This window comes from Lepus europaeus, chromosome 13, assembly GCF_033115175.1.
Source record: "Lepus europaeus isolate LE1 chromosome 13, mLepTim1.pri, whole genome shotgun sequence".
NCBI classification, from domain to species: Eukaryota; Metazoa; Chordata; class Mammalia; order Lagomorpha; family Leporidae; genus Lepus; species Lepus europaeus.
The window spans coordinates 51,929,551-51,942,420 of NC_084839.1; the positions used below are offsets into that span (position 1 = coordinate 51,929,551).

Below are 12,870 nucleotides of genomic sequence, written 5' to 3' on the forward strand. Positions count from 1 at the left end.
AGGGGTCTTGTTTCATGCTTCTGCACGTGGAAATCCAGTTTTCCCAGCACCATTTATTGAATAGACTGCTCTTATTTTCTACTTCATCAGGGAAAATTTAGACTACATATTATGAAAAACTTTCCTAGTATTAGTACTGAAATTATCAAAATCACTTTCTCTAGAAATGCACGACAGAATTTTTTTTAACAGAATAAAACAGAACCCCGAGTGTGGAAGGCATCTTAAATGTCACTAATTACACATAGCCCTTTAACTCTAGTTGTCTGGAATGGTTCTAATATAAGAAATGATCTTAGAATCTGAATTGGGGCAGGTGCTGTGGTGTAGTGGGTTAAGCCATAGCCTACAGCACCAGCATCCCATATGGGCAATGATGGTTCAAGTCCCAGCTGCTCCACTTCTGATCCAGCTCCTTACTAATGCACGTGGGAGAGCAGTGGATGATGACCCAAGTGCTTGGGCCCCTGCACCCACATGGGAGACCCAAAGGAAGCTCCTGGCTCCTGGCTCAGCCCCAGGTGTTGTGGCCATCTAGGGAGTGAACTAGTGGATGGAAGATCTCTGTCTTTCCCTCTCTCTATCTGTAACTCTTCATTTCAAATAAATAAAATAATTTTTTTAAGATTTTATTTATTTGAAAGTCAGAGTTACACAGAGAGAAGAGAGGCAGAGAGGGAGAGGGAGAGAGTCTCCCATCCGATGGTTCACTCCCCAATTGGCCACAACGGCCAGAGCTGTGCCAATCCGAAGCCAGGAGCCAGGAGCTTCTTCTGGGCCTCCCACACAGATGCAGGGGCCCAAGGACTTGGGCCATCTTCTACTGCTTTCCCAGGCCACAGCAGAGAGCTGGATCCCAAGTGGAGCAGCTGGGACTTGAACCGGTGCCCATATGGGATGCTGGAGCTTCAGACGAGGGCATTAACACATTGTGCCACAGTGCTGGCCCCTAAAATAAATGTTAAAAAAAAAATCTGAATTAATTTCCAGTACCACAATTCTAAGTTACATGATGTTGTAAAATACTCAGTGCCAGTCTCCATAAACAATTTTAAGATGAAATTTTAAAACCTGGACTTTTTACCTGTACTACAGCAGAGCCATCTGCGAATCTGGCCAGTTTTCCGGAGGATATTTCTAATTTTCTGTTAAGAAAAATACAATACACAATAACTTAGATTGTTAGTATAATTCCCAGCTAAGTATAAAATAATGTAAGATTCTGAGAAGAAATAGAGGCTGTTAAGCCTTATAGGCTCTCCTCCATGAGCAAAAAGTATAAAAGGGATAGAATTCATAATCCTTATCAAAGCACAAGGGGAATTTAAGAGCTACCTGAAGAAGAGTATTAAAAACCAATGTACAAGGTTAGTTAGTATGAGACAGTATTTGGAGGATGCAGAAATGAACTGCCTTCCTAAACGTTGATTCTCCACTTGCTACCACTGTTCTGACTCTAGTCTTCCCACCTTGTTGATCACAGGAACCTTTATCACAAAGACTGGATCATTTCTTTAGTTAAAATCTTTTAGGCCGGTGCCGCAGCTCACTAGACTAATCTTCTACCTGCAGCACCAGTACTCCCGGTTCTAGTCCCAGTTGGGGTGCCGGTTCTGTCCTGGTTGCTCCTTTTCCAGTCCAGCTCTTTGCTGTGGCCTGGGAAAGCAGTAGAGGATGGCCTAAGTGCTTGGGCCCTGCACCCGCGTGGGAGACCAGGAGGAAGCACCTGGCTCCTGGCTTCAGAATGGCGCAGCACGCCGCCTATAGTGGCCATTTGGGGGGTGAACGAACGGAAGGAAGACCTTTCTCTCTCTCTCTCACTGTCTAACTCTGTCAAAAAAAAAAAAAATCTTTAAAAATGTCCCCCATTGCTTTCATGACGAAATATAAACTGTTAAATATTGCCCACAAAGATCTTCATGCTTGACAATGGTATCAAAACAATTTAATGGGGTTCGGGGTGGAGAGAACAGTCTCTTCAACCAATGACAGTGGGACAACTGACTATCCATATACACAAAAAAATGAAGATGGATTCCCTCCTTGTACAATAATAATGGATGCTAGGCCTAAATGTTACCACTAAAATTATAAAATTCTTAGAAAATGAGTAAAGCTTCATAGACCTGAATTAGACAAAATCTTCTTAGCTGTGACATCAAAAGCACAAACTGGGGACTGGCATTGTGGTGTAGTGTGTCAAATGCTCCTTGTGACAGTGGCATTCCATATGGGCTCCAGGTTGTGTCCTGGCTGCTCCCAGCTCCCTGCCAATGTGCCTGGGAAAGCAGTGAAGGCCCAACTTCTTGGGCCCTGCATCCACATGGAAGACCTGGGTTTTGGCTTGGCCCAACCTCAGCTGTTGCAGCCATTTGGGGAGTAAACCAGTGAATGGAAGATCTCTCTCTCTCTCTCTAACTCTGTCTTTCAAATAAATACATAAATCTTTAAAACAAAAGACAAAACAAAAACACCAACAGTAACATATTGGTGAGGATGAGTAGAAACTGGAACCATTATACCCTGCTTGTGGTAATATAAAATGGTGAACCCCTTTTGGGAGATAATCTGGCAGGTTCATAAATGGTAATACAGAGTTACTTTGTGATCCAGTAATTCTTCCATGTATATACTCAAGAGAAATGAAAACATACATCCATGCAAAAGTTTGTACAGGAACATTCATAGCAGTATTCCTAATAGTCCTCAAATGGGAGCAACCTAAATGTCTATCCACTGAGGAATGGATAAAAACAATGTGGTATAATCAACATAAGGGAAAATTATTCTGCCTTAAAAAGAAATGAAGTGGAGCTGACACTGTGGCGTAGTGGGTAAAGCTGCCACCTGCAGTGCTGGCATCCCATACGGGCACCGGTTTGAGTCCTGGCTGCTCCACTTCTGATCCAGCTCCCCTCTGGTGTGCCTGGGAAAGCAGCAAAAGATGGCCCAAGTCCTTGTACCCCTGCACCCAAGTGGGAGTACAGATGGCCCAGCTCTGGCTGTTGTGGCCATTTGGGGAGTGAACTAGTGGATGGAAGACCTCTCTTTGGCTCTGCCTTTCTGTAACTCTGCCTTTCAAATAAGTAAATAAATGTTTAAAAAGAAAAGAAACAAAGTATTAATACATGAAAAAAACATGAATAAACCTTAACAAATTATGCTATGCAAAAGAAGGCAGTCTCAAACAACCATGTATCATGTTTCCATTTATATGAAATGCTCAGAACGGGCAAATCCAGAGACAGAAAGCAGTTTAATAGTAGCCTGGGATTGCAAATTGGGGAGAACTGGTAAGGGACTGCTAATGGGCTCAAGGTTTCTTTATGAGCTGATAATTATGTTCTGAAAAAATTGTGGTAACAGTTGCAAAATTCTGTGAATATTGTATACTAAAAACCACTGAATTGTACACTTTAAATGAGTGAACTATGTGGTATGTAAATTGCATAATTAAGCCATTTTGTATATATGAATTAAGTAGCATCCTCAGTGTTATTCCTGTTTCTGCAGAGAATGCAAATAGAAGTTATTAAGGTCTTGACACAGACCAGCAAAACATCTTACTAATGAATCCAAGACTCATCGAATGATGAGAGGTCAAATGAAGTCAGTGACCATTGGAGCTACTGAGAAAAGTGCTCTGTCACAGAGCTCGATTTCAGAATACACAGGCACACACAGACACAGATCCAATGCAGAGCAGCAACCTAATTATTCTTTTTTTTTTTTCCCTTAAAATTGTACTAACTTATTTGAAAGGCAGTTTCAGAAAAAGAGAGGGAAAGAGGGAGAGAATCTTCCATTCACTGGTTTACTACCCAAATGGCTCCAACAGTCGGGACTATACCAAGCTGAAGCTAGGAGTGTAGAACTCCATCTGGGTCTCCCACATGGGTGTAGGGCCTAAGGATTTGCGCCATCTTCTGCTGCTTTCTCAGGTGCATTCACAGGGAGGTAGACCAGAAGCAGAGAAGCCAGGACTCAGATTTGTGCCTCCCTGGATTCCAGCATCACAGATGGCAGCTTAAACAGCTGCACCATAACACTGGCCGCTGAGATTAGTTATTCTGTCCCTCATGTGCTAAAAGGATAACACTTAATATTTATACCCATTAATTACTTTTGCCCAAAGCTTGAGTTAATGAAAAGCATATGTATCTATTCACTTAGACACATTTTGCTAAATTTGAAAGTCAGAACAAAGCATGTTTATTTAATACACATGTTAATTAATACAATGCTTTTATGCTATCAGCTCTGAACCTGAAATATAATTAGGGTTTATTTTTTAAACACAGGAGATTATTTATAAATTCTATTTGGGTTTTTAATTAAATACAAATGTTATAATGATGAAAGTATACAATAAAATGGGTTTCCCTTGATTGACGGTAACACTGAGGTAGACAAAGGAGGCAGGTGCTGGAGGTGGAGCAGACAGAGGCAATGAGCTTAGAATCAGTCATAGTGTGTATAGTGCCACACAAATCTGCACCTACCTATAGCTGAAATCAGTATTAAGTGAAGGTTTTCTGAGGCAAAATGTAAACTCAGGGTTTTAAAATATTGTTTCATCCTGGATAAGAATATGCTGCCTGTTTTTCTCAAGCCCTACCAGGAACTAGCTCTCTATTTACCAAAGTGAATTCTGAATCCCTGTGAAGGGAAAAGGGGTATCTTTAACAGGTCTAAGTCAGTATGAGACATAGGGAAGAAAAGCTGTGAAAGCTATGGTTTGGTTCCACTATTGGGACTACTACCTTAGCATTTTGCCCATGGTAATATATTCTGTTGATTATCCTCAGTGATAATAAATCTGTATTCTTTTTTTTTTGTTTTGTTTTGTTTAACAGGCAGAGTGGATAGTGAGAGAGAGAGACAGAGAGAAAGGTCTTCCTTTTTGCCGCTGATTCACCATCCAATGGCCCTGCGGCCGGCGCATCGTGCTGATCCGAAGCCAGGAGCCAGGTGCTTCTCCTGGTCTCCCATGCAGGTGCAGGGCCCAAGCACTTGGGCCATCCTCCACTGCCTTCCTGGGCCATAGCAGAGAGCTGGGCTGGAAGAGGGGCAACCGGGATAGAATCTGGCACCCCGACTGGGACTAGAACCCAGTGTGCCGGCGCCACAAGGCGGAGGATTAGCGTGTTAAGCCACGGCGCCGGCCATAAATCTGTATTCTTTAATGGTGATATGATTTGTGGAGGCAATCAAGGAAATGCAGTATATAAGATGTATATAAATGCAGTATATATAGAATATAAGGTCAAGAATATAGGTTCTCAGGGCCAGCACTGTGGCGTAGCGGGTAAAGTTGGTTCACAACCCAGCTACTCCACTTCCAATCCAGCTCTCTGCTATGGCCTAGGAAAGCAGTGGGAGACCAAGAAGAAGCTACTTGCTCCTGGCTTCCGATCGGCGCAGCTCCGGCCATTGCGGCCAACTGGGGAATGAACCAGTGGATGGAAGACCTCTCTCTCTCTCTCTCTCTGCCTCTCCTCTCTCTCTGTGTAACTCTTTCAAATAAATAAAATAAATAAATCTTTAAAAAAAAAAGCATATAGGTTCTCTCAGAATAATGGTAGGCTTCACTAGAATAAAGTCCTTCCATGGGACTACAGTTGTCTGTCCCTCAGTATCCATGGGAGATTAGTTCCAGGATCCTGCACCCCTGCTCCAGGATACTAAATCTGCAAATGGTCAAGTCTCTTACATAAGATGGCACAATATTTGCATGTAACCCACACACAACTTCTTGTATACTTTAAACCAACTCTAGGTTACTTACAATACCTAATAAAATGTAAATGCTATGCAAATTGTTGTTACACTGTATTGTTCATGTTGACAGGGAAAAAAATGCAATTTTTGATCCAGCTGGTTGAATCCATGGATACAGAACTCAAAGATACAGAAGGTCAACCATACTTCAATCTGTGGATGTGTGGATGACACATATCAATTCTTCTCAAGTTCTGCAGGTGAAAATCAGTCACATGGTACCACTTAGACTAGCAGTGTATCAGAGAAGAATACAGCATACGTACTCACAAGCACAACCAAGGCATGGACTATCTTCTCCCTGGCTAAGGAGGCCTTAACAAGCAGAAAAGTGGAGCTGGGAAGTAATATTAAGCATCTAGAGTTAATATATTTATCCTGGCAACTGATCAAATCTGTGAGAAAAACAGGTCTGCAGTATTTCTGATGTGCTCAAATATGCATGCTTGGCTTCATGTATAGTATTTATTCAAACATCAAATCCTCCTACTTTGTTCCCTCTATTGTGTCTACCAGAATTCTATCCAGTTTCTCCTTTGAAGGTCCTTGACCAACCACTAGACAGTCACATGATCTTACCTTGGTGACAGTCCTAATTTCTTCTAGGTGTATACAATCTATAGTATGCAAAGAACAACATCTTGTGAAATCAACTGGCGTTAAACTGGCCTATATAATTTTTTTGCTGTCCATGCAACTTTTAGTTATGCTTTTGGTAAAAATTTATTGTTACTTTTATATTTCTTCTTTTTTAAGATTATTTATTTATTTATTTGACAAATAGAGTTACAGAGTGAGAGAGAGAGACACAAAGGTCTTCTTTCCATTGGTTCGCCGCCCAAATGGCTTCTACAGCGGGTGCTGCGCCGATCCAAAGCCAGGAGACAGGTGCTTCTTCCTGGTCTCCCATGTGGGTGCAGGGGCCCAAGCACTTGGGCCATCTTCTCCTGCTATTCCAGGCCACAGCAGAGAGTTGGACTTGAAGAAGGGCAGTGGGGACTAGAACCGGCACCCATATGGGATGCTGGCGCCGCAGGCGGAGGATTAACCTACTGTGCCACGGCACCAACCCCGTTACTTTTATATTTGAGTAACTGATTTCACCTGTCATCAAATTTTCCAATATTACACAATATATAATGCAGAGTGAGACTGGACTTGAATGGCCATGGAAACATATGGAACATTTTTGGAATTTTTAAAATGCTGAGTCATGTGAGTGAACACTCAAAAAAGTAAGTAATAAAAAGGAACATGAGAAGAGCAAGGAGATTCTACTGTTTGGAATAAGTGTAGGAGGCTGTAGCTGAGGAAGACGGAGGGAAAGAGCAACCATTCGCTGCAGGAAGTAGAACTGCAGGCAGAGATGTTTGAAGAACATTTTATAGAAGCATCTGCAGAATGAAGTGGAATGTAACCACCTTCCCAAGAAATATTCATCAATATAAAACAAGGAAGAAGAAAAAGAGGAAAGAAAGAAAGGAAACAGTCCTTCATGACTTGCCTGTGCTACAAAACTCTTATTTTACCTTTGCTCTGTCCAAAGTGAATTATCTGTAGCTACTAAAATGCAGTCTTAACTTTCTGCAGTAGCATTTGCTACTTTCTGCTTGCTATCTGAATCACTGTTAATGCCTTCTCATCCTTCAAGATTTACTTCCAATGGCAAGCGTTAGGACAGAATAAACATTTCTCTGTTACCTTAGTGCCCCATACATGTCTCTCTCACAGTGATTTTCTCAGCACTAATTATGTGTATATGTCACTCCCTTATCAGACCCTGGATTTCTAGTGTTTTATATATAGTAGATGCTTAATAAAAGCTTGCTAAATAAACATCAAAGGTTACTGCCAGCATTAAATACAGTATCTGAAAAGCACCCACTACAATAGTATACTCTCTCCCCAGTGTACTGGAAATATATATAACAAATATAAAGTGTCTGCTACATAGTGGCCACTTAATAAATGTTGCAAATGATAAACTTAAGCCAGATAATAAAGAATTGATTCATTTAATGGGTATGGTATTAATATATCCAGTTGTTTCAATACATGGCAAAAAGCTTAAAGCAGTAGCTACAAAAGAGCTCCAGGTTGATAAAGAAGCAAAAATATCAAAGTAGATTATTTATGGAAAACATGGAAGGCAGGACCTGCATCTTGTTCCAAATACTCACTACATACCTCAAAGTATATGTCTGCTGAATGAAATGTTCTTGGGGCATTGCTTCAGAGAAGAATGTGCAGACCTTGAAGAACAGAAAAGAGAACCTCTCCCTAAAGAACTTAGAACTAAGGAATGTTAGTGATAGAAACTAAGACATCACCTAGTCTAGTGGTCAGCAAATTACAACTCACAGCCTGTTTCTATACAGCTCCTCAATTAAGAATGTTTCTTACATTTAAAATGGTTTGCAAACACACAAACACAAGCAGCATGTGACAGAAACAGTAGGTAGTTCACAAGCTTAAACTATTTACCATTTGGCCCTTTACAGAAAAGTTTGCAGAGCCCTTGATCAAATTCAAATGCCTCATTTTGCACATGTGGTGAAATAATGTGTTCTAGGTTAGTCAATGTAGGTAGGAAGGCCTGGATTCAAAGCCAGATTTTTATTCTATTCAAATAGGGTCAAAAAATGTTAAAGTACATATAAGGGCCTGTGCTGTGGCGAAGCGGGTAAAGCCACCACCTGAAGTGCCGGCATCCCACATGAGCGCTGGTTCAAGTCCCAGTTGCTCTACTTCCAATCCCGCTCTCTGCTATGGCCTGGGAAAGCAGTGGACGATGGCCCAAGTGCTTGGGCTCCTGCACCTGCATGGGAGATCTGGAAGAAGCTTTTGGCTCCTGGCTATGGACTGGTGCAGCTCTGGCCATGGCAGTATCTGGGGAGCGAACCAACGGGTGGAAGACCTCTCTCCCTCTCTGCCTCTCTGTAACTCTGCCTTTCAAATAAATAAATCTTAAAAAAAAAAATAAGTATATAAAGTATGCATTAACAGTTTCGTTTATTTAAAAAAACGAATAAAGAAGATGTTTTTGAAAAGTGGCTTTTAACATAAATTCTGGCGAACATACCCCCGGGACAAAGTATGGGCTTTGTAAACAAGAAACACAGCCCCAAATCCAGTTAGTCCCACAGTATTAACACTAACTTCTGACTCTGAAAAAGTTACTTAACTTTTTTAAGGCCTCTGATGTCCTATCTATAAAACAGAAATACCAGCATCCTTGCTGCAGGTTTTAAACGATTGTATGTATCAGACAGCTGGCGCTCAATTAACTGACCTTCCTCTTCCTCTTCCCTTCCTATCCAGGGCCACATACGCTGTACTTTTAGGAGACCAGTAGGGTCGGACAACGTGCGTTTAGATTTGTCAACCCATTCCTAAGTGAAATGTTTTCAGCTTGAGATCCCAGGGGTCCCCGAAAAGAAACAGAATAAAAATCAGGGACAGAAAGGAAGCCCCAAGAAGAGGAACTGGGAGGTTGGAAAAGCAAAGAGCACCAGACAGCACAGCAAGGGTTAAGGTCGCAGGAGAGAAACTTAAGGCCTGGAAAGGGAAAGTGGGAATTAAGGTTTGAGATAGAGGATAAAGAGGCAGGATTCCTACCGCCAGGAAGCTTTGAGAGACAGGGATCGTAAGCCGTTCCTTACCTGTTGCCCAAATCCACTGCCACAGCTCGGGACCCCGCACTGCCCCACAGCGCGCGCACCTGCAAGTGTGTGAGTGCCCGATCCCGCCCTGGCAGACGCAGGGGCACAGCACCCAGAGGCCTGAGCCGGAGGCACGAGCAGCAGCGCCTGCAGGCCGCCATGACTCCGGCCGGCGACAAGCCCGGGCTGTGTCCTCATTGGTTCACCCCGCAGGCCGCGGGGCGGGGCCTGGTGCAGTTTCGTTTCCGCGGTACCTGGGAACGCCGGGTAAGCGAACACCTCGGTCGCTTTCTACGAGAACTAAACAGGGTCAAACCGATCAGAACGCGATTGCGTTGTAGCCTAGCTTTCCTCTTTGTGTTTATCTGCCAGGGAAAGGCATTTAGGTAAAGAATGCTTTGTTAGAGGTGCTGTTGTCGTTTTAGATAAAATCCTAGGATAATGCAACCCTTTAAAAATACAAGCTGGGGCTCGCGTTGTGAAGTACCGGGTTGGGCCACCGCCTGCAGTGTGGCATCCCATATGGAAGCAGCTCCACTTTCAGTCCCGCCCCCTGCTGATGTGCCTGGGAAACCAGCGGAAGTTGGCCCAAGTGCTTGGGCCCCTGCACCCACTTGGAAGACCTGGAGGAAGCTCCTGGCTCCTGGCTTCAGCCTGGTCCAGTCCTGGCCATTGTGGCCATTTGCAGAATGAACCAGCAGGTGGAAGATACCGCGCTGTCTCTACCTCTCTCCCTGTAGCTTTGCCTTTCAAATAAATAAAATGAATATATTTTTTAAAAAGGTATAGTAAATATAATAGAAGTAACTGGACAACAAATTATGAGTATTTAGCTCTATGAGCCAAGAATTAGCAGAATTATTGTGGTTGTTTATGGAAAGGGCTCTACCTCTCCTCTCCTCTGTCCTGGTTTTTATATTATAAGTCTCACATAGCAAATATATTACTGCAAATGTTTATGTTACTGATTTCTAGTAAATTAATTTCATTTCTTATTGACCCATATAATAAATTTAGATAATTTTTATATCTTCTTTTCTGATCATCTTCATTAATGTTGATTAGCAACTCATTTCTGCTTCTTTTGGTTAAACATGATTTTATTTTTAAAAATATTTATTTTTTGAAAGGGAGAGTTGCAGAGAGAGGGAGACACACACACACACAGAGAGCAAGAGGTTGTTCATCCACTGGTTCACTCCCCAGATGGCTGCAATGGCCAGGAATGAGCTGGGCTGAAAACAGGAGCCAGGAGCTTCATCTGGGTCTTCCACATAGGTGGCAAGAGTCCAAATACTTAGGCTGTCTTCTGCTGCTTTTCCCAGGCCGTTAGCAGGGAGCTGGATCAGAAGTGGAGCAGCAGGGACATGAACCAGCATCCAAATGGGATGCCAGCATCAAGGCCGTGGCTTTACCTTCTTTGCCACAATGCTAGCCCAAACATTAAGACTCTCTAAATCAAATCTTAGATACAAAATTCCAGTTACTATTTAAAATAGATACTTTATAAAATTTTTTTAAAGTTTAACTTTATTTTGTTTTAGATTTGTTTATTTGAAAGGCAGAGTCACAGAGAGGGAGAGACAGAGAGAAAGTTCTTCCATCCACTGGTTCAATCCTCAAAGGCCACAACAGCCAGAACTGGGCACATCTAAAGCCAGAAGCCAGGAGCTTCTTCTGGGTTTCCCTTGGACTTGGGCTATACTCCGCTGCTTTCCCAGGTGCCTCCATATGAGATGCCGACATCGCAGGCAGTGGCTTCACGCCCTATGCTACGATACTGGCCCTGAAATTTGAATCTGATGAATTTCTAGGGCGTGGATAAACTTCTCCCACTTCTAGTAGTCCAGTCTGTTAGAAATGTTTTATGTTGGGTTAGCCAATGTGGGCAGCTGATAAAGCCTCAGCTTGGAACATCTGTATCCCATATCGGAGTGCCAGGTTCAAGTCGCAGCTACTCCACTTCCAATCCAACTTCCTGGAATTTTATTCTGAAACGAAGCAGATCCCAGCTCAAGTGACTCTGTACCTGCCACACCCACATGGGAGAACAGATGGAATTCCTGGCTCCAGGCTCCTGACTGGCCTGGCCTGCTCTTTGCTGTTGTGAACATTTGGGGAATGCTAGCAGATGGAAGATCTCTCTCTTTCTCTCTCTATCTCTATCTCTGTCTCTGTCTCTGTCTCTGAATCTATCTCTATCTCTACATCTCTATCTCTATCTCTCTCTGCCAATTTCTTAACAATTATTTATTGTTCTTTGAATGTATCAGTGATCATTTTTGTCATATAATATACATTTCTCTTTTAAGTTCTTAACCCCCTTTCTTCAAAGAAAACCAAACAACAATAAAACGCAACATATACTCAAATATAGTCTTTAGAGTTAAAAACAGTCAAATGATCTGGTGGCAAAGCAACTTCTCTACACCTTGCTTTCATGAGCTGTGTGCTATGGATGAAAGCTGACTGATTCAAGAAATTCTGAAGCAAAGAAAGTTGTTCAGTATTTTGAAGACAGGAAATCAGAGGAGAAATTAGGGCAAGGCTAGACCAAGATGGTTTCTACCACTTGGAAAATACTAATAATGTGCCAGATGCTGGGATAAACATCTTAAGTTCACTGTCACTTTTTTTTTTTTTTTTTTTTTTTTTGACAGGCAGAGTGGACAGTGAGAGAGAGAGAGAGAGACAGAGAGAAAGGTCTTCCTTTTTGCCGTTGGTTCATCCTCCAATGGTCGCCGTGGCCAGCGCGCTGTGGCCGGCGCACTGCGCTGATCCGATGGCAGGAGCCAGGTGCTTCTCCTGGTCTCCCATGGGGTGCAGGGCCCAAGTACTTGGGCCATCCTCCACTGCACTCCCTGGCCACAGCAGAGAGCTGGCCTGGAAGAGGGGCAACCGGGACAGAATCCGGCTCCCCGACCGGGACTAGAACCTGGTGTGCCGGCGCCGCAAGGCAGAGGATTAGCCTATTGAGCCACGGCGCCGGCCAAGTTCACTGTCACTTGTAATCCTTACAAAAGCTCAGTGAGATTCATATTATTCATTTTTATAGATGGGGAAATTGAGGTATTTCCATGCCTAAAGAAGATATTACCATTTACTCTGTTTATGGGAATAGTCAGTCATCCCTTCAAGTTAATTTCAGGACCTTACCCCAAGGATACAAAATCTGTGAATGCCTAAATCCCTTATATGAAATGGCATATAATTTGCAAATAATCTACATACATTCTCTTGTATCCTTTAAATCATCTTTAGTTTACTTATAATACCTAATATAGTATAAATACTGTGCAAATAGTTAGGTTTTGAAAGATTTATGTATTTATTTAAAAGGCAAAGAGAGACAGAGATAGGGTGGGAGAGAGGGGGAATGAGTTTTCCATTCTCAAATGGTTCACTCCTCAAATGACTGCAACTGCTG

At 42.6% G+C, this 12,870-nt stretch overlaps 1 protein-coding gene across 1 annotated transcript in view; it reads right to left on the reverse strand.

Annotated features, from left to right (window-relative positions):
- The window catches only part of PNPT1 (polyribonucleotide nucleotidyltransferase 1), a 62,047-nt gene extending 52,439 nt beyond the window's left edge, over window positions 1-9,608 (reverse strand). The window contains exons 1-2 of the mRNA XM_062209470.1: window positions 9,444-9,608; window positions 1,085-1,145 (exon numbers count right to left, since the gene is read on the reverse strand). Coding sequence (XP_062065454.1) covers window positions 1,085-1,145; window positions 9,444-9,604 — 222 coding nt within the window. The 5' untranslated portion in view covers window positions 9,605-9,608. The remainder of the gene's footprint in view (window positions 1-1,084; window positions 1,146-9,443) is intronic.
- Between the last annotated feature and the right edge of the window lie 3,262 nt (window positions 9,609-12,870).